The 22,374-nt window shown below is 34.0% G+C and overlaps 2 protein-coding genes across 3 annotated transcripts; one reads left to right on the forward strand and one right to left on the reverse strand.

Annotated features, from left to right (window-relative positions):
* The first annotated feature begins 51 nt into the window (after nt 1-51).
* Nucleotides 52-21,872, forward strand: LOC129809551 (transcription intermediary factor 1-alpha). 2 transcript variants are annotated; one of them, XM_055859474.1, is made up of 8 exons: nt 52-607; nt 5,803-7,243; nt 11,348-11,688; nt 11,756-12,139; nt 15,529-15,706; nt 15,813-16,164; nt 16,242-16,365; nt 16,440-21,872. In XM_055859474.1, exons 1-8 carry the CDS (start codon nt 482-484, stop codon nt 16,602-16,604), a joined length of 3,111 nt encoding a protein of 1,036 aa, XP_055715449.1. In that variant the 5' UTR covers nt 52-481; the 3' UTR covers nt 16,605-21,872. The 2 variants fall into 2 exon arrangements, with proteins under 2 accessions (XP_055715449.1, XP_055715450.1); XM_055859475.1 differs by having other exon boundaries at nt 15,532-15,706.
* LOC129809566 (coiled-coil domain-containing protein 115) lies at nt 21,809-22,342 on the reverse strand. Its single transcript, XM_055859493.1, has one exon. The coding sequence runs from the start codon at nt 22,340-22,342 to the stop codon at nt 21,866-21,868; it is 477 nt and encodes a 158-aa protein (XP_055715468.1). The 3' UTR covers nt 21,809-21,865.
* Between the last annotated feature and the right edge of the window lie 32 nt (nt 22,343-22,374).

The following is a 22,374-nucleotide window of genomic DNA, read 5'->3' on the forward strand; positions in this document are numbered from 1 at the left end:
GGCGCTGTTTGCCGCATGAAGTGAGCTACAATTCAGCCCCACATCGGAGTTTCCACCCAAAATTTTACAAAAGAGCAGTCCATGAAGAAAAAAAAAGAAGTAAATTTTCCTGAACGCCAGTCGTGATTTTCGTGAATGTTTACAAAATTGCCGGACGTTCTAGCTGCCCAAAACCTGTGCGTGGATTGCCGAGCACGTGCAGTGAATGGAATTAGTGAGAAATTTGGATGTTTGGGCAGTGGAAAATAGTGATTTTGTGGTCATATAATAAAGTGAATTTGTAGCGTTCTGCGCCGCCATTATTGCAAAAAATTCTCCATTGGGAGAAGAGCCTACGGCCCAAGAGGAAATAAAATAATTTTTGGGTGGTTTCCCTGGGTGGAAAATGCAGCTGGAATAGGGGTGTAGTGGTGTGGTTGAGAAAGTTTTTCGTGGGGAAAAAGTGTGTGTGAAAAGTTGAGAAAGGTCCCAGGCACCAACGATGGAACTGGAAGAGTTGGAGAACATAAATAAGAATGACTTCCTACCACTGTTGCCGCACAATATCAAACAGGAGCTCTTCGACAACAATGAGACAGGAAACTTGTGCGATAGTGTGGAAAAGCAGGTAAAAAAAAAGGAAATTCCCACTGAGATTTTTATCCTCAATTTTTATCAGAGAAAATCCGAAAGTTGAGCATTTTGTGAAGGCACAACTTTCGCAATTTGGCCTACACACATGCCTTTTTAATATACTTTCTCTTTGACTTTCTGTCTCTTTTCTCTCATCGACTCTCGCGAGGGAAGAGGCTTTCACACACCATTGGGTGAAATGCACCCATAGAAGAGACCACGGAGTAAAAGCCCACAAGTCTCAAATAGAGCTTACGCCCAGGAATGATTTTCTTGTTAACCAACTTCGCGAGTCTGATCAAATTGGGGCTTAAATTGCGTGACCTTGGGAAAGAGTACAAAAAAAAATAACTCAAATTTGCCTGCAATTCGCGAAAGATAACAATAAAATCACTGCTATCATGTGTGCTTATCGGAAATATCAAAGTTTGTGAGAGGTTTTTGTGTCTTCCAATTTGTGATGTTTAAATAATAACATTTCCAAGGATTTTTACCCAAATACCAGAGGCGTAACAAAATCCTTCACCCCTTTTCTTTCAAAAGCCCCCTTTGAACTACTTTAGTAAAAAATCAATTTTAAATTTAAATTTTATAGGTACCCTATAAACAAATTAGTTTATTAAACCATCTGTGCTTTTTGCGTATTTTGGAAATAATGAAGAGTAATTAAGTGTTTAGAGTAGGGGAGGATGGGATGCTTCCTTCCGGAATTATTTTTGAAAATACTAATTTATTGACTAATGGGATTAATAATCTGTCAAACATTTAAACATTTTTCAAACACAAACTAAAACGAACTTAGGTAGTTTAAATGTGGGTCATTTTCTTTACTTAATGGATTTTTAATCTTTTAACCCTTTAAGGACGAGTGGGACACCGGTGCCATCAAAACAAAACCATTTTTTCTGAGTAGAGGTCAAAATAACTTACTATCATTAAAAATAATGGTTTTATTTTTGGCACCCCGGTGTCCCACTCGTCCTTAAAGGGTTAATGACGATTGGAACATCGGTATCCCATACAGAAAATGATTTCCTGAGTACTTAAATAATTTTTTTTAAGTTTGTATATAATCGTAAATTAGAAATTTGTAAAAATCCAGGATATTTTTAGCTAATTTATAACCATTTCTAAAATCTCATAGTGCTGAATGAATTTTTAAATTTTTCATATTCAGATTTTTTTTTTTAAGAAAATCCCCTTTTACCGGTTCTCAACTAATTTGAACCGACTTATAAATCACTCAAAATATTTCCCAAAATACACCTCACGAGTAATTTAATTGAATTTCGTATAAAAATAATTTATCGGGTATAAACCGGTTCATTACCGATTCAAAATCGATTTCAGTTTCAAAACCGATCGGTTTAGTTTTGTCATAAATTCCAAGACCTTTCCAACGAGCCCAAACATGACCCCATTCGCTTGATAAATGCTCTCTCTAGTGTCTTTTTTAACCTTTTTTCATCAAAGGACGAAATATTCGCCTATGGGTAATCTCTAAAACATATCCAAAAATAAAAAAAAAATCGCACAACGCGTTTTCGAGCAATCCCAAAAAAACATGGTTTTGTAGGGGAAGGGGAGGGGTGGAGAAAAAATGACGGGCATGTTAACGATCCTTGAGTCCACTTATGGGGGGGGGTCCCCCGAAGGTCCCAAGTGGCTATCTCAAGCCGTTTGGCCTCTAGAGCTGGCGACAGTCGGACGGACAGACTGACAAACAGCGTGACGACAATACTCAGAAATTGTCTGATTTGATGAGAAAAGTGGTCTCTAGGGTGTGGAATGTGGAAATTTTTGGGGGAGTGAAAAAATCGAGGGATTTACTGCTCTCTATGTGGAGTTCGAGCAATAATAATTACAAGGACCAGCTTCATTTAGAAGTAGGCGAAAATAGTTCAAAGTAGCCGCCCCTAGGCGAAAACAGTTCAAAGTAGCCGCCCCTAGGCGAAAACAGTTCAAAGTAGCCGCCCCACCTTCCCCTACACATGCATAATTATTTTTCATTAGAGTGAAAATTATCTTGCATTAGTATTGCCAGATAAAAATCTTAAATTTTTGGGCTATTTTTGTTCCTATTGTGCCTAGAGGTATAAAGGCTAGCAACTCCGAATCTATTGGGTTTTTTAAAATTTGTAGTTACACTTTTTCTTGATTTTGCTTGGTTTCATGTTTATTGTTGATTTTCGGTCAGAGAAAAGCATCTCCTCTTTTAGTTAAATAACACTGTGCAACAAAATGAAACTTTTTTTCTTGGGATGGAAAATAATGAGTAGTTTCTTGTTCCTTGGTATGTCCTGAACATTTCTCCCGAAGAAACTTGTGGTCCATCACGTCAAGTTTCTGAGATATCTTAAGAAAAAGATCTTTAAGAAATTTTTCGAAATATTTGAAAAAGAGTTGTTTATAATCAATAACGGTACATCCTAGGATTTGGTATCAAAGGATAACTCAAGGATGTGTAGAGGAGGATTCAAGGACATTTTTCCTGGAACATCGCATATCCCTATCCATCATTTTTTAGATTTCCTTCATAAACTCCTAAATATCCTCCAAATACATGAAAAGGATTCGTGGGACGACTTGAATCCTTTACAAAAATAGTCTCCTAAATATCTCATAGGGTCGTAAAATATACCGTTATCCAGAAATTACGTATTTGAATGACTTATGAACCACAGAATTTTCTCTCAAAAATTCATTATTTTATTTCATATCTTAACAACATGCACTATAAGCCAATAAGACCTCGATATGGCATCGATCGGGCTCAAATTTTAATATGGTATAGCTGGGCCTTAGATCTTGCGATCAATACTAAACATAAGGTCCGCCGATCCCCCTGACCCGAGCTAAAAGGGTCCTAAAAAAAATTCTTCAAATGGCCATAACTCCCGTTCTAATTGTCAGAATTTAAAAAGCGAAATCAACGAGAAATGTGCTTAAATTGAGCTATTCAGTACTGATATTTTCTGTAAGCCAAATATTCCAAAAATAGGGCTCAAAATTTTATTATTTTTTATTTTACATAATCCTTCCTCGAATCCCTTGAAACTTTAATAATAATAAATATTATAATAAAAAATTCAAGCTTTAGTTTTTTTTATTTTAGAAAATAGTGAATATTGAAATTTTCGTTTCGATAAATTTTGCCCCAGTCTCCCTTATTTGTTACAAGTGTTATTACAAGAATTAATCAACCTCACCATTTTATGTCTTCGAGATAATCTACACTATTTTACGCCATACAATAAAAACTTATAAATATTGGGCTGATGGCTAATATCAAAAAACAAAAACATTGCTAAAAGATTATGTGTCAGGTTAAGGGTTATCTTTAAAAAAAAAGATCTATTTGAATTCAAAAGTATATTATCGCAGTATAAGGATTAAGAGACGATTTCAATTCGCCTAAAGATTACTCCTTGAAATGTTGGTAATGTTTTGAATCATGTTGAAGTTTTAAAAAATGCAAATAAAATTAAAGAAATTAAGGTTTAAAATATTATTAAAAAAGAATGTAGTTATAATAATATATTACCTTTCTAAAAAGCAGACTAATAAAATTATTTCTTGTGAATCGGATCCTTGACTCATGAATTTTAGAAATTTGCAAACTCTTAACAATTAGAAACGTAAAAATATATATTTTTTTAAATAGATTCAAGTAATTATTAAATATAATAATTTTTAGTTTATCCGAAGATAAAATGTATTTAGATTGTATTTTGATATCAAATATTTTAAACTTTTAAATATGTATTTAAATCCATAAGACAGTTCTATTTGGAATTTAAGGCCTAATACTTTTGACCAATATATCCATATCAATTGATGCTGTATTCTGAGTAGGAAATTAACCATTTAACTCTTTCGCGTCCCACTTTTATTCAGCAGATGAATTCATGTAAAATTGAGTTTTTCCTAATACTTTATGATCAAATATAATAGTTCAGAGAGGAAAAAAATTTTCCATTGCGTGAAAACTCGGAAAAACCACGGGTCACATATGACCCTGTTGTCCTCAAGGGAAGTGTACATACCATTTTCAAAATCTATATTACGGGCTTTCTGAGAGTTTTTTTGCTTGAAGTTGTTAATTTGGCCAAAACCATGGCAAACTGGATTGTCTTGATGAACACTGTACTCCTGGTGTTCAAGGAATCTTCCTGGTAATCCCTTGAACAGTCACTGTCACAATATTTTGAGTGGTATTTGACAAAAATAAACTTATCCACATATTTATTCACACACAATACAATTGCACAATATGAGACGCTTGCAGAATACTCTAAAATATTGCAAAATATGTTATAATTCATCAGATATAAGATGAAATGTCTAGGAGCAAGATGTCCCACCTGCATTTCACAAAGAAAAACAATGTCCCAACTACATTTCGCTATAGGTTTGGGACGAAAACACTGTTACCCTTGGGGACAATAGGGTCATATATGACCCGGAAAATCCTGCAAGCTTTTCTGGAAAATTGAGAGTAGTTTATTATATCAAAATATGCAATATACAATCTTTAGATATTCTATTTTGTGTTTCTAAAGAACTTTTTGCTGAAAAAAATAAATTAATATAAAAATTTTTGAAAAAAAAAGTCATTTCACAAAGTTCGAAATTAGTGATTTTTGATCTCAAATATTTTCTTTTCCTGAATATCTGGAGTTTTGAGAAAATTAACCAAGAGTCTTACATCCTTCTATTATGATGTCGTGCACAAACCAATAGATTTCAATTAATGTAAATAGTCAAAAAAAATTGTTTTTTCCCCGGGTCATATATGCTCCTAATGACGCGAAAGAGTTAAAACTTAATTTCAGAAGATTTTTTTGAAGAAATGATTATAGAAATTATGAAATGCTATTGGTCCGTTAACATTTTCGACATTCAATCCTATGACTTGCTGTTACGCAATTTAATATATTCGAGAATTCCGCACAACTTGTCTGATAAAATTATTCATATTACAGTCATATATTGCAAAATTTCTGAAGAGAAAGTTGTCAATTAAATCAAAAAATAAAATTAGTAAAAGGGGTTTTTACTAAATTTAACCAATTTCAACTGAATTCAATAGCTGTAACTTCTTGATAGACAGAGTCACTGCAAACTGAAAGTGCACTTGCATATGGGAATTTTCTCATGGGTTTTCATATATAACTATCCCCCTTTCAGGTGGACAACCTTCCCAGCAAGGGCACATCCACCATCCCCTCGAAGTGCGTTTGGTGTTCACAGACACTCAGCGGCACGGACAATCCCAAATTGCTGGAATGTCTGCATGTTGCATGCTCTGCCTGTGTCACCACCAAATTCTCCGAGCTCGATCGTGCCCTTCCGCCCCTTGTGCACTGTCCCGTGTGCAATATGGCCAGCCAAATGGAGGGTATTATTGACAATCAATTCCTAATAGAGCAGATTACATCGACGGATGAACTGCAGAATAGTGGAAATCAGGAGGCTGATACGAAGGCAGTTATAAAATGTAGTAGTTGCAGTGATGATGCCAATGCAACATCGTGGTGTGTAGAATGTTCTGAGTATATTTGCGATAGTTGTGTACAGGCTCATCAACGCTTGAAGATCACCAAGGATCATACGATAAAGCCAAAGGAGGAGGCAACAGCTGAAAGTCAAAATAGTAGTTCAACGGGGAAAAATCTCATGTGTCCGGTGCATTCGCAGGAGAAATTGTCGTTATTTTGTGAGACATGCGAAAAGTTGACATGTCGTGATTGTCAGTTAGTTGATCATCGTGATCACAAGTACAAGTTTGCCCATGAAATTGCAACGGAGACACGCAATAATCTCAATAGTCTCTTGAGTGAGATTAGTTACAAGCGTGTTCTCCTAACTAGCGCCATGAAGGTAATTGACGATAGACAGAGCCTGATTGCGGACAAAAAGAAGGAATTGATAAAGGACATCACAAATATGGTGCTGAAAATCACGAATACGGTAAATTTACGAGGGAAGCAACTGGTAATGCGTCTCAATGAAGTTTGTGACAGTAAGCTCAAAGTGTTGAATGAGAAGAAGGATGCACTGCAGCAGTTATCGGGGCATACAGATCACTGTATTGATTTTGTGCAGAATGCCCTGGATAAGGGTAGCGATAGTGCTGTCTTGTTCAGTAACAAGACACTAGCACGACATCTGCAAAAGGTCAAGTGTCAGCGTGCAGATATTCCCAATCCTGAGATCCCTGTGCGAATTCAGGTGCAACTGAGCCAAGTGAATGAACTCCAGAAAGTTATAGCGCAATTGGGTACGATCATTGTGGATGGTAAGGCATATCCACCGATGATACAGAACTCAACACCTCCGGTGAGTGGTCCTGTGCCAAGTCGTCAGCAACCAAGTCCAACCATGGCACCACCAATGCGTCCGGGAATGGGACCACCACCGGGCCTTCCGGGTGCACCAAGTGGACCATCGGGCTATAATCAAAATGGACCACCAATCTACAATAGTACATCACCCAATCCGGCATTTAACAATATGCAACTAAATAGGCAATTCTCCCAAGATGGACCAACTAGATTCCCCAATATGGGACTGCCAAATCGTCAGGGACAACCTCATGTTAGCTCATCGACACATCCACAGAATATGGGTAAGTAAAAAAGTACTTTTATTCAATTTACTTTTCATTTAATTAGCATTATTCATATAAGAATAAAAAGGGGGCCTTTTCATCTTTTACAGAGACATTCTCTTTTTTCGGGCTTTACCATACAATTTCAAAAGAAAACGCCACCTGAAAAAAAGTAGTTAACTTGAGAATTGAATAATATTGTTGGTTTTTTTCAATGCGAAATTGATTTTCCAGGAAATTATGAAAAAGCATTGAAATTTAGTGTTTTTCTTGAAGAAAATAAAGTAAACTAAAAAAAATAGATTATTTTAGACATATTTCAGCTGTACATATTTAATTATTAATGTTTACTTTAAAGACTATTGAGGTATTCAGCTTGCAATTTGGGTCAGAAAAATGCATATTCGAGCTTTTTAATTAAAAATAAGCAAGTTTTAATATGTCAAGCTTGCGAATTTTGTAACAAAATTAATGAAAAACAACATTTTTACTTCCCCGTTTTATCTTGTTCTTTTTTAATTGGTAGATTTTTTTCATTTATTTATTTATTTTACTATTTATGGATTAGAAGCTCAATAGGGGCTTGGGTTACTAAAGGGAAATCATTAGATTTTTTAATAAAATGTGAGTGTACACTGAGAGAAATCCGAAAAAATTAAAATAACATCCCGGAAATGTTAATTTTACATCGCATTATTGATCCAAAATCGGTGTAAACATTATGCTTTTTTGGTGTATTATGGGTTAAAATAACCCTTTTTCATGTTAATTTTACCCTTAAAAAGGTGTAAAATTAACATTAAAAATGTTGATATATTTTTACACCTAAAAAGTGTTAAAGTTACGAGGAAAAAAAGTTAATCGCACCCCCTTTTTTTCTCAGTGTAGAGTTTAAAATACATTTTAAATTCCTTTCTAAAGTTTAATGTAGTTAACCCTTTAAAAACGAGTATTGTGCATCAGAAAAAAATAATTTTTCTGATTGTCATTTTCTCTGAAGTCTTAACTGACTTCATAACTTTATGATACGGAAAACCATTCACTCGGTTATGCCTCGTTAATAATAATAACTTTAGATAGATGAATATAGGAAAAATATTGTTTGTGGGTCACCGATGACCTAATCCTCCTTAAAACGTTAAAGAGGAAGTCTTATGTAAAATTATAAAATAGTAGGGTAGATGAGGGCGATTAGCTAGCAAATAATTTTTTTTTTACTATAATTTGTGAATAAAGTTTGAATCAAACTGTTAAATATTTCAATGAGTTAGAGAGAGGGATACTTAGGGTGAAAGGAACACCTATTGATACTATAAGAACTCGAGTCAGGACTTATTGACACCCTAATCTGTACCATTTGGATTACAGTAGACTCTCGCTAATTCTGCTCTTTTAAGATCGGGCTACTTTTTAATTCGGACATTACTTCGTTAGTTAAATCAGCATTTGTTGTAACTTCATTTTTGCGATTTTGAGATATATACATATTTGGAATCGGCGTAATTTTGTTTATTAAACGCACTTGAGAAAAAGAAACTTTTATAAGCCCAATCAAAATTATTATAAACAAAAGCACTTACGCGTAATTTATAAAAATTTATCAGAATTTGTCGTAACTTCCATTTTTAGGGCAGTTACGACAAATTTTCTTACAAAATTTTCAGTAATCAACATTTGCACTAACTTCTTTTGCTCGTTTGCATAGCTTGTAATTTGCAGCAAAAATGTGATATTTCTCATTAAAACTTTCACAAACTCTTCTAAATATCCAAAGACAGTCCGAATAATGCAACATTACATCGTTTTAATTCGATATTTGTGTGAAAAAAGTGAGGAAAAATCCCTGCTCATCTGTCATTAATTCAAAACAAAACAAACGACTAAAAGCTTTTAGTGACAGGGATAACAGTTTAATTGACTAATTTAGTTAAATAAAGGTGCTTATTATCACTAGAGTAATTGAAATTGATATATTGTGTTTTTGAAAATTGTCGTAACTTCCAAGATCTTCATACATTGGAAGATGCGGCTTTATAAACGATGGAAGTTACGATAAAATCTTATTGTGTTTCTTCTAACATATTTCTCAATATCGCAGCTTTAAAATAATTTTATAAAGATTTTCTCGAGTTAACTTACAATTTATTAGTGCCAGTTTTATTATTTTGACTCAAAATATGGCATTCGGTCGGGTCTCATTTTTCATCCATAAAATTTCATCTCATGAAAAGTTGTCAAAAGGAAGTTACGGCAAATGCTGATTTAACTGACGAACAGTTACATTTGAAAAAAGTTTGTTGTAATTTTTGAAATTTGATTACGATTATCAAATGAAGCAAATATGCTCAAATTTGCCATGGTTTATCTTAGTTTTGATGAGATTTTGCATTATTGAGGGATTTTCATGAAATTTACAATAAATATAAATGTGTGAACTCAATATGTGTATGCAGATGAATAAAAAATCGTTGCATTTCAAAAAGTTGGTCGCTCGAATTTCTCTCTAATTCAGGTGAAATTTTGGTCCCAAATACCCGAATTTGAGAGAGTCTACACAAAATTTGAACATTTATCCTTATCGAAAACCGTAAATTAATGAAAAAAACGCAATATTACTTACATTTTATTATCTCGTCCTTAAAGGGTTAAAATTTAAAATATCAGTCCTAAAACATTATTTATTCGGCATTTTTGTATATGCCAATTAGTACAGGGGAAGGCTCTTCGACTTCGAACACTTCATATATTTCCCATATTCCTTTAACGAATCTATCTAATAGCAATATATTTTAATAGCCAGTTTTAAGTCTTTCGGGACCGCGGTATATGTAACAAGTCAATTTTTTGACCAAAATAGCTCAGTTCAGTATTTAATAGATATTTGTAATCATACACAAGTTTATCGATTTTAAATAGTTCAAAATCAAATGAATTGTTTTTCCCAGAATATCCATATTTTACTTTGAGTACTCAGAGTCCCACTCTGAGGGCATACAATGGGTCAAGTGGTAGAGCACTCGCTCTATGATGCAAGTGTCCTGGGTTCGAATCCTCTTTAGATCACCAGGAATTTGTCTGGCGTTGAAGGTGTTCGGATTGCATCCAGTGAGCTTCACTACATTTGATTCCCACGGGCATGGGACTGACAACCTCATCCCGTACAAGAAAAATAATAATGCATGTCGAGAAATCCCCATTCGGGAAGGCTTTGTTGCGTCTTGGAATGTTGTGACAGCATTATTATTACTCAGAGTCCCAAAAGAGATGAAAGAGTTAAGTCACACATTTGCTGAAAAAAATGTTCTAAGCTAGAGTATATGCGAAGCCTGAAAGCCTTCCCCTACGTAATTCGTTTAACAACATCTGCAAAATTAATAAAAAGAAAGTCTTATTCCAAGCATTATTAAATAATGGTCGGATCGACACAATTATCGTACACTGAGAGAAATCCGAAAAGTTAAAATAACATTCCGGAAATGTTAATTTTACCCTGCACTGCAGTATTGATCCAAAATCGGTGTAAATATTATGCTTTTTAGGTGTATTATGGGTTAAAGTTAGCTTTTTTCATGTTAATTTTACATTTAAAAAGGTGTAAAATTAACATTAAAAAATGTTGATATATTTTTACACCTATAAAGTGTTAGAGAAAATAAAGCCAATCGCAGTCTCTTTTTTTCTCAGTGTAGTTTTTGCCCACAATTTTACTAAACTAATTTGAATTTTGTTTCATATGGTTCCGGCACACCTTTTAGACCAAGAAAATTTCATGAAATCAAAATTCACATCCTTTTCTTTCCCATGAACTTTGCATATGTCTGTCTCATTCTTTCGCATACCAAATTCGTTTGAGCTAATTTGAATTTGGAGTGATGTTTAAGAGAAGAAGAAGAGTGCGAGAGAACGAGATAGACATATGCAAAACAAGTGAGAAAGAAGGGGATCCGAATTTCGACTTTATGAAATTTTCCTGATCTAAAAGGTGTGCCAGAGCCAATATTAAGTAAATTTTAATATAGTTTTTACTCTTAGAAAAATAATTTGGGATATTTAATTGAACTGCAAAATTATTTAGAAGTAAATCTATGAGAAGCAAATCTGTAACGAACTTTTCTGTTGCAGACATAAGTTTACGTGGCTTACTGAACAATCAAGGTGCTGGACAAAGTCCATGTCACAATATGGGAGGATTCAATGCTCCGCCAAGTTACAATGCATCACAACAGAGTGGCCCACCGCAGGGTTTGCCCCAAATGCGTCCACCCTACCTAAGTGGACCGCCAGGGCATCAGAGTTACAATCAGAATCAAACGGCTGGTAGTGGAAGTGGGGTAAATAATAATCCGGCCAATTTTATGGCTGCCAATGGACCTCGTTTCCAGAACTACCAGCGTATGCCACAGTCACATTCTTCGGGGGCTATGCAGCAACCTCCTCCAGCTCACAGATCAATGCTGCAGAATGTGAGTTAACTGTGTTTCCATTGGGAGCAGGATGGCGGTTTTATGAAGAAAATTTTTGGTTTTGCAGCAATCTGGAGCAATGAGCTACAATCAACAGCAACAGCAACAGCAGCAACAACAACAGCAACAGCAACAACAGCAGCAATACAATCAAACACTACAGGCCCAACAGATGCGATTGATGCATTCAGGTGCCAAATGGCATATTCCACAATCGCTGCAGCAACAACAGCAGCAGCAGCAGCAACAGAATCAAAATGGCTTTGCTGGGCCATCGGGACAGTTTATGCAGCAATTCAATTTGCGGCAGGATTCATTTAAAATTTCACTGAAATCACCGCCAATTGTTAAAAATCCAGCACCTAATATCACCATTGGGTCCACCAATGTCATCCCCAATGTAACATCAACTAACCCCAAGACACCGAGCCCAAGTACAGGCCTCAGTGATGTAAGTTGCAAAGTATTTCTTTTTGCCTCTTTTTTTTCGTTGTCGATAAATTGAAAATTCCCCAGTTCGTAGATTAGATCATTCAAGTTGTAGAGAGAAACTGATTAGAAATTTAAATGCAATATATCGAGAATTCACGTGGCAATCAATTAAAGTGGGGACAATAATTGAATTGATTTATTTTATATTTACAAAATGTATGACTATAAGTATCATCGGAATAAGAAATGGTTTCCTTCTTTACGATGGGGTTTTTCTGTGGCCTTTAGTAGCTTCCATTGATGAATATTTTTTGAGTAATCCTTTGTAGGTATTTCTATTACCCTTTCAATTATAAATCTTAATTGTAATTGCATGTTAAGCTTTGCTAAGCACTAAATACCTTTGCATTTCTTCGGGAATTCTTCCACGCGTGAAAAAACCTCTAGGTCTTATTCACAATATGAAAAAGTTACTCATTTTAAAAGTTAGTCTATTGACTTAAATTTCCTCAGAAAGAGTCATAATATAGAAAAAATTGAATTGTGCGAAGCTTCAGTCGTCCGAAGTTAGCACTCTTTCCCCTATTTGTCTAAGATTTATTCATATTTAAATAGTTTTTTTTTAATAAAAAATTGCAGTTCTTAATTTATTTCTCAATAATTAAGAATTACTTATTAATTAATAATTAATTATTACTCATTTTATATTATTTTTCTTCGCCTTTATTTGAGAACTCAATTTCTTAGACAATTCCAAAAAAATTAATAATCGAGATTTTCCAACTGAAAATCTATGAAGTTAGCGTCGCCTATATAAAAGAAATATGAAATGAAATGCTAACTAACTAAATACAAATTTTATTTATTCTACGAGTGTATAATTGAGTAGTCAAAAGATAAATTGTTTAACAAAAACTTCAAATTTTCTATTAAAATTTTATGCTAGCGTATTTAGTAAGAAATGTTGAATCCGATGTAATTATTTGATTAAAATACTGCTCTAAAAATGCCTAAAATAATAAATTTAAAGTAACTAGGAGAAGCTTGTGTAGCTTCGTACGGAAGATGATGTCCGAATTTTAGGATTTTTTTTAATGAATGCCACGCAAGCCGAATCAATTATACCATGATGTCAAAAAATCTCTTGCTTATTAGGTACGTAATTCCACCTCACCAAGTCCTTAGAAAATCTTTAGATTTTCCTCTAGAGGAAAATTAAAATTTAGTGGTGATTTTAACGAAGCTGCTCTGATTTGTTCAGCTTCATACAAAATTTGGCCAGCTATGTATACGCCACATTTTCACCGTATACACTGCACCGTGCACAACAATTTGCACATTAATTTTTAGTTCCAACAATTAAAAAATTGATTTTAAGCTTTTTTTCACATGTTTTTGTGACACTTTGAAAACCATTGAAGTGCGCGAATAGTTTTCGTGAAAAATGTTGAATATCTCAATTTTCCTATGAACTCATTCAATGCAATATCTGGATCAGTCAAATATTCCAGAGCGGCGTGCACGGTGTGACGCATAACATTAGGAAATCCCTAAATTCGGTGGTCAGTAATATTGAATGATATTTTACGAAGCTGCAAAAGTTCAATTTTCCTGAACTGCTGAGGTGGCAATCTTTGTGAAATTTCATTTTTCCTACACAAGCGTAGAGAATTTACTTCAATATGGACATAAATTTATCTAGTGTGTAGGGGTTATAACAGCAGCAGTAATACAATATTACTTTACGGCTCATTTATTTCTTACTTATTGAGTAAAAATCGATTTTAGTGTAAGTGGCGAAAAGTGATTAATTAATTTTGAGTATACAGTAAAGCCCGGCTATAGTCCATATTTGGTTCCAGATTTGACACTTGGATCGCACTATAGTCCATGTCATTTTTTAAAATAATCAACGACTTTTAGTATTGAAATTGTTCGACGGCTTCCACATTCTTTGCGATTGTGGTACTTGTCCCCGCTCTCTTCAATATGGATCACAATTATCACAACTACTCAATTAAGTTTGCCAAAAATATTAAAATATTTATGACAACATTGCATGTCGCGTATACTAAAAAACATAACCTAACTTAAAATCAGTCTTTTGAAATCAACGGTCTATATATTGTGGACTATAGAGCGATGGCCTATAGCGAAGCTCTACTGCATAGTGAGTTGAGTGGACGAAATTATCAGAAATTAAATGAATGAGATGTTTTTAAAAGTCTTGAAATTGATTAACAACCAATTTTATTGGGTTTTTTTAAATCTTATTTTATACAAATTATAAAATAAGTGACTTTCTTTAAAATTAAAATATACTATTTTAAATACACTGGAAACCAAAAATAAACAAAATTTTGCATGCACAACACTGACTTCAGCGAGCACATAAAACCTAAGCCGATATTAACAAAGCCTTAAAAATTTAATAATAATAATAAAATCTAATTGATTATTTCTCATTAATATTAAATCATAAGTCAAAATATCTCTAAAAACCTTTCCAGATAAGAAATTAGAGAAGTTAAGCCACTTGGCTAAACTTTAAGTTTGTAGCCCGTATAATGCAATCTTAATGAAAGCCTAAGAAATCGCCGTTTGTGTCAACAATTGTCGTAACTTCCTCGGTACTTAAATCAAAAGTTCTACTTTAAAATTTGTATTTCCCTGTTATTTATAAGAATTGCTAATTTAGGGATTGTATTCCAAATGAGTATTCTTATACTCAAAAATTCTCAAACCAGAAAATTATGATTTTTATAAAAGAAGTGCTATAATTGCAGGATGTCAAAAGAGCAGCAGCTCAGGACATTCTGCATTTCATCTCGTTATTAAAAGAATTGGACTAAGGTCTGTTGGTTAGATATAAGAGGCTGAAATAGTGTCTAGGTGTCTGCAGTCCACAGATCGGACCATGCTTCTGTCTGATCCAAACGACGATGATATGCTAAAAGTGTTAAACCATTGAAAGGGCTACAAATCGTGTGGGCTATTATACATTAAAGAAATGTGTTTTGATGCAAACCACAGACCCTTATTTACATTTTTTTTACCTTTAAAAAGTAACTCTCCAATAGAATGGAAAATTCAACGATTAATGACTGAAGTTTATGCTAATTTTTTCAAATTGTACGGGTTCTCACAATTCCAGACGGTTTTTGTGCCCAAACAAAATATGCAAATGAATATAAAGTTTATTGATTTGTTGTCATATTGTGGCGTACTAAGGGATCAAAGAACAATATGATAAGACAAAAATGCCCAAATTTTTTTAGGTGATTTGGAGAAAATGAAATGACTTTTAGAGAAGGAAATCCTTATCACAAAATCACTTGGATTATTTTTGTTTTCTTTGAGAATGTGAGAATTCAATTGCAAATTCTCTTCTTGCTTTTTGAATTTCAGCAGAATTCAAAAGACTCAGCTGACTCAATTGATAAATTGTGTGAGGAATCAATGAAAGATCTCATGACGACAATTGCCAAGTTAGATTCTAATGGTGTACAAGTCTTGCCGGAAGGACGTTCAAAGGCTACATCGCCTCTTGTTCACAGTTCCACGGATATGTCAGCGGCAACAGATGGTGCGTTTATGCTCATTTTTTTTTGTTTTGGAAAAGAGAAATTGAGAAAATGACTTTGAGAGGATTTTTAATAATTAAAAAAAAAATGTCCTTTATGTTATGTTAGACAAAAATAGCCAGAAGGACGATCCAAATGAGGATTGGTGTGCAGTTTGTCTCGATGGGGGTGAACTGATGTGTTGCGACAAGTGCCCCAAAGTATTCCACCAGAATTGTCATATTCCATCAATTAGTAATCTCCCGGATGAAAGTGAGACATGGCAGTGTTTGCTGTGCTATAACTTTGCCGATATGCCCCTGGAGGCGCCGGGTGAGAAGAGAACTGGTGATTTGAGTATGCGAGAAATGAAAATAATGCAGCGCATTGTCCTGGAGATGTACTGTCAGTATGAGATAAGTTTGGCTTTTAGAGAGCCAGAACCACTTGCCAATGAGGAATTTTACAATATGATTAGCAAGTATGATCAAACTATGATCTACAAATTGATTTTCTTGTTTTATTTTTTCTATAAAATCACTAATATTTCCTTTGCAGTCCCATCTGTTTAGATGACATAAAGGCAAAGCTGGACTTATCCAATCCTGAGCACTATACAGATGTACAAACATTTGTCAATGATGTAAGACTCATGTTCAAAAATAGTCTCCTCTACCATCAGGTAATTATTTTTTTCACAGTCTTTGTATTTTTATTGAGATTCAGGCAATTAATTCGAAGTACAATGATTTCCAGGAGAAAAATTTAGTGACAAAAATAATAGATTTTGGGCGTGAATTGGAACAATTCTTTGAGCAGCAAATGATGAAGTGGCTACCCAGCTACAGTCATCGACAGAGTGACGATGACGAAAGATTTCAGTGCCCATTGAAGCGAATGAGAAAGATAATTGAGGAATGAATAGCGTATCACTTCCTCCATGATAGTGATTAACATTTTTATCCCAGAAAGTTTTAATTTGACTTTCAAATTTTACAAAGAAAAAAAGAAAGAAAGAAAATACAAAAACAAAATCACAAAAAACCCGGAGGAAGTGGAAACTCAAAAGCTATTTTTTCTACACAAAATAAAAGTAAGGAAAAAGAAAAAACAAATAAAATACTTGAGAAAAAATGACATCAAGCAATAATTGTTGAGAATAGAATTAAAAAAGAAAGAAAAAAAGAAAACAAAAACAAAAAATATATAGTGAAACATTAGAAATGGAAAAGTTTTACAAAGCACACTTCCCAACACATAAACACATACACCGAATTCATTGCACATTATAATGTTAGTTAACCGTATACGCATTTCACTTAATCAACATTATATAGAAATGAAATAAAAAATCATTGTAGTCTATCGATAGAATATCTTGATAATACAAAAGAAAAAAAACATATAGATAGCTGTAGGTATAGCTTATATACTTAAAGAGAAAATAATGTATTTGACAAAAACATGACAATTCACTGAGAGATATCATCTCCTTTGTTAGTTTTTAGTAAGGATCAATCAGTAAGAACATAAGATTTAGATTAAGCACAGATTTAAAAGTTATTACCTCTGTGTGTTTGCATACTTTTTTTCCAGATTTAAGTTCTTAATAGGTTTTTATTATATATATTTTTTTTCTATTTCCCGGAAATGTATCTTTTGGGATTCCTTTACAGAAACCTATAATTTATTTTTGAAATCTTATATTTTGCAGGAAGGCTGTTTGCAAATAGAATTTACTGTTTATTCCACCTAAAAAAAAAACAGCTTTTAGTAACTGAGATCCTTTACAGGTGTCCTCGGAGTGCTTAGAAATCTTGAGTGCTTGCAATTCGAAATGCGTGAAAATTTGATTTTGATTCACGTCGAGAAATTTTTTTTTCGTTTCATCTACTGAAAACATTTAGCTCGATGCGATTCCTTTTACCCCTAAGATTCAACTCAAAATCGAATTTTCACGCATTACGAGTTGCAAGAACCCCGAATTGCACGCATTTCGAGGTTACATGTAAAGAAACTTAGCTACCATAAGCTTACCTGGGCTCATCAATGGTAATTTTCCATTCTGGATAGTTTGAGTGCAGAAGGCCAAAAAAAAAAAGTTCTTTAAAGTCGGTTAGTACCTTAGAGAATCCAGTCAATTTCGGTATACTAAGGGTCAGAGTACAGTAGGTTGAAGTAGGGGCGGATGGGATCCAATTAGAAGGGGATCCAATTAGAAAGATTTCGATCTCGATCTCAGATACCATTTATACTAAAATTTCATCGAAATCGCTTTATAAACACTGAAAATATGGTCCGGTCAAGAAATTGAAAAGGTTGAACCGTTGAAACGCTCTCGACCTCTACTACAAAATATTAAAATTAAAAAAAAAGCATCGTCTAGTTTTCGAAGGGTTGTAGTACTCCCCAAGGGCTTTCCAAAACACCATTTTTTTAAATCCGATAATTAAAACCGGAGATATGGCTATTTGAAAATTGACTTTTTGACCTCTTCTAGCTCGGGTCAGAGGGGTAGGGGGGCTTAAGTTTTTCTCTAATCGAAAGCTCTCAGCTACAATATACTAAGTCTAGTTTTAGAAATATTCGAAATGGAATTTTCAAAAATCGATTTTGTGATTAATCGGACCTTCGATTAAATTGGATAAAATTTAGGTGTCATAAGGGTTGTAATACTCCACGAGAGCTTTCCAAAACTTCAAATTTTTTCTAACTCTGACAATTAGAACCGGAGATATACCCATTTGAAAATTAAATTTTCGATCCCTTCTAGTCCGAATCAGGAGGTCGGGGGGGGGGCTTTAGTTTGCTACTGATCGAAAGCTATTTGACCCAGCTATAACATATTAAAATTTGAAATCGATCGATGCCATAAGGCTCGAGTTATTGAAAAATCAAAATTTAAGGGTTTTCCAAAATGACGGAGGGGGGTGGTGGGGTGGATCACACATCATCAACTTCTAGCCACCTATCGACATTTAACCCAGTGTGTTCTTTAATATGCGAAAAAAAATTCTAAAACAATGTTTTCTTGGATAATTATGATCCAATAAAGTCGAAAAAACCATCCATTCTTCATTATCTCTTTCAGTTTAGGCGCTAGATGAGAAAATATAAATTTTTTGAAACTCTTTTTGCTTCTAAAATTCACATTTTTACTCTTAAAATTTTTTAAATAAAATATACAAAGTAGAATGATCTATCTTTCAGTAAAAAATAAATATATTTTTGTCCGATAACTAAGTCGGTTTTTTATGGAAATTGGAAAAGAGTTTTTTTTTTGTACAAATATTTTTTGTTGCTTTTTCTCTGATCTGTCACACAAAACTGGGGATAGCAACTAAACGAAGAGTCAAAATGAGTTCAAACTTTTAAAAGATGTTAGTAAGACTATTACGGAAGACACTATAGCACTTTTAAATAAACAAAAACTTTGTAATCGCAGTAAATGTGATTTTTGTGAAGACCGTCTTGAGGCGGTCTCATCTGTTAGAGGGTTAACCTTTGTCGATACTTCTTTCCGTTCTCTCTCTACAAGCGTTTGTACTCCGAACGGGACCGACAGGACGTCCACGAAAATCGATTCTTAGCGCATATGATATTCGTGATCTATGAGTGTCAAAACGTATGAATCCAAAATTTGAGCCCAATCTGACGAGGTCGGATTACACCTCGGACCACATAAGCTCAGATTGTAAATAATCTTAGCTAATAATTCTTAGTTATACTCCTCAAAAATATCACTATGCAACATGGTTTTGCTAACGGAGATCTCACATGGTACGTTTGATAGAATCAAGTCCCCTGATTAAGAATCTGACCTTGGTTTTGCTCTATCACGTCACAATGTTTTTTATTGATACTTTTATATTTTTCTGTTTTGCCTTACATTATCCGTTATATCTCAGGTTCTAGTAAACAGAAATTAAAGAGTGTGGGTCCATTGGAAAGGTCATTAGTCGTGCTTCGATTTTGATAAAATTGAAGTTTCTCTAAAAATTACCAAAAAATGGTCTTAGAGTGAGGTTGTAAAAAATCTTCCATCGTTCCATGTTTTTATCTTGCACTTCCGGAAGGCGTTTGTTGTCGATTTCGAGAAGAACATTAAAATCCAAGATCATGAATTCATTTTAGTCGCATTACATGGATTTCAGATCTAATGCCCTAGACACACTTACGACTAAAGTCCAGAGACGACTAAGCTCGTTCATAGCCAAGTCAGTTGCTGACACACTACAAATGAGGCTTAGCATTCACTGCGACTCACAAAACATAACTTTCGTGGGTTTTTATGCTGATATTTCTACTGAAATGCACTAATACTGCTTTGAATATGAAACTATTTGTAAATTCATGTCTCAGTTCACATGCAATAATTATTGTTAATTACAATTATTTGTGAGGTGGAAGCTAACTCGCGACGTCAGCCAATTTCCGCGATTCTAGTGGATAATTCTTATTGTTATAAGTGAATTGTGAAGTAAATTTACAAGTAGTTTCATTTTCAAAGGAGTACTAGTGTATTTCAGTAGAAATATCTGCAGAAAAACCCACGAAAGTTATGTTTTGTGAGTGCCAGTAAACGTTAAGCCTCTTTTGTAGTATGTCAGGAACTGACTTGGATATGAACGAGCTTAGTCGTCTCTGGACTTTAGTCGTAAGTGTGTCTAGGGCATAAGGCTTAGTCATATGGCTTAACCATTTAAGGACGATTGGAACACTGGGGTTCCATAAAGAGAATTTAACGACGAGACAGTGTTCGCGGACCGAAAATCAACAATAAAAATTAAGCCGATAAACAAAATCAGTAAAAGGTCTTACATCTAACTTTAGAAAATCCAACAGAATCTGATTAGGTGTTGATCCTTTATGAGCGATAGGGACAAAAATAACACAAAAATTTAAGTAATTTTTCTGACAATACCAATGAATTTGAGAATTTAAAAATTCGCCATTTTTGAGCTTAAATATTTACTACATTGCAAAAAGCTAGAGACTTGCAAAAAATATTTTAGATTCCTTCAACATTCTACTTTGCAAAAATGTACAAACATAAGGAAAGATTAACTTCAGGTAGTCAGGAAAAATTATTTCCTTTATGGGACACGGGTGTTCCAATCGTCCTTAAAGGGTTAAGCCGAGAGACAAATTCGTGCATACCTAGTTGTTTAGGCATCATCAGGTGAGAAAATGTAAGTTTCCAAAACTTTTTTCACTTCTAAAATTCACACCAACTAAATTTATTTAACTCAAATTACTTTAGATCGGCATTTTTCTTGAAATTTTACACGAGAAAATTTCATATTTTTTATGTATTTGTTCAGACCTTCTCAAATCTGCAGAACCTACCTATCCTAGATCGTTCACTGAGAAAAAAAGGGGGTGCGACTAACTTTTTTCCTTGTAACTTTTACACTTTTTACACCTTTTTAAGGGTAAAATTAACATGAAAAAGGGTTAATTTAACCCCTAATACACCTAAAAAGGGTAATATTTACACCGATTTTGGATCAATACTGCAGGGTAAAATTAACATTTCCGGAATGTTATTTTAACTTTTCGGATTTCTCTCAGTGTTCCACGGTTGACTGAATTGTATTTTTGGATGCGACTGACTTTAGAAAATATTGTTTTACAGCCTTTCTGCAAATTTTAGGATTTGAAAAAAAAAATAGTTACGGTATTGTAAAGCTAATTGACTATCTTTTTTTATCACATTAATTTATATATTTTACCAGCACATTTTATAAAATATTTTTTTTACTAAGAATTACAGGGATATACAAAATTTGAACTTAGCCTTAAAAATACCATTTTCTCGGCAAATACAGTCAATTTCCACGAAATACGTAATCCTAGCTCTAGGAGGCTTTATAAATTTTAAAAGGCATTTCCTACAAATTAGATTCTTGGAAGACCACTGATTTTGTTCCTTTTCTATATACAGATCTTTAACCAAGAGAATATAAAATTTTGTGAATATCCCTGTAAGTTCACAAATGATTGTGCTTTATTTTACCACTCCCCAATCATATCCCCAAGAATTTAGATTAAAGTCACGTTTTCTCGCTAGTTTCCCATTTAAAAAAAAAACATTATTTTAGAAGAAAAAAACAAACAAAAAATGATTTCCAACTATCTTATTTATGTATTTGAAGATAATAAAAATAAACACAGAATATTTAAGAAGCAACCTGTTTCATTTGCCGTAAGCCTTCCAATTGGTTCATGCAGCGATTGAGCCTCAGTTGGGTATTTGTGCAGTCCACGGCGAGCTCGATGGTCTTTTTGAAACGATTCCTAGCCAGTTGGAGGCTCTGTGGCACGAGGATTCCAAACCATTTTATAGGATCGATGAAACCATTCTCCTTGTCCACGGGATGCTGCTCCAGTGTAACTTTTGATGCTCTTCTGGGTGATTCTGGAGAGTCTGTTGAGACAGTTGCCAATGCATTGAATTCTGCGCTATTTTCCGTGGGCAACTGTGATGCTGATACAGTTCGCTGACCCTGGATGTATCTGGCTTTGGCCATCAGTAGCTGACCACTGTTGGAATTCTTCTCAATTTCAATTTTCTGCTTCACTTCATCCTCCATCAAGTCCAAAACTTCAATCGTTAATTTATCCATCAACTCACAAATATCCGTCTTTGATGCCATCTCTAAATGAAAGAACACTATCAGAAGGGTAT

This window comes from Phlebotomus papatasi, chromosome 1 (assembly GCF_024763615.1).
Source record: "Phlebotomus papatasi isolate M1 chromosome 1, Ppap_2.1, whole genome shotgun sequence".
In the NCBI taxonomy this organism is placed as follows: domain Eukaryota; kingdom Metazoa; phylum Arthropoda; class Insecta; order Diptera; family Psychodidae; genus Phlebotomus; species Phlebotomus papatasi.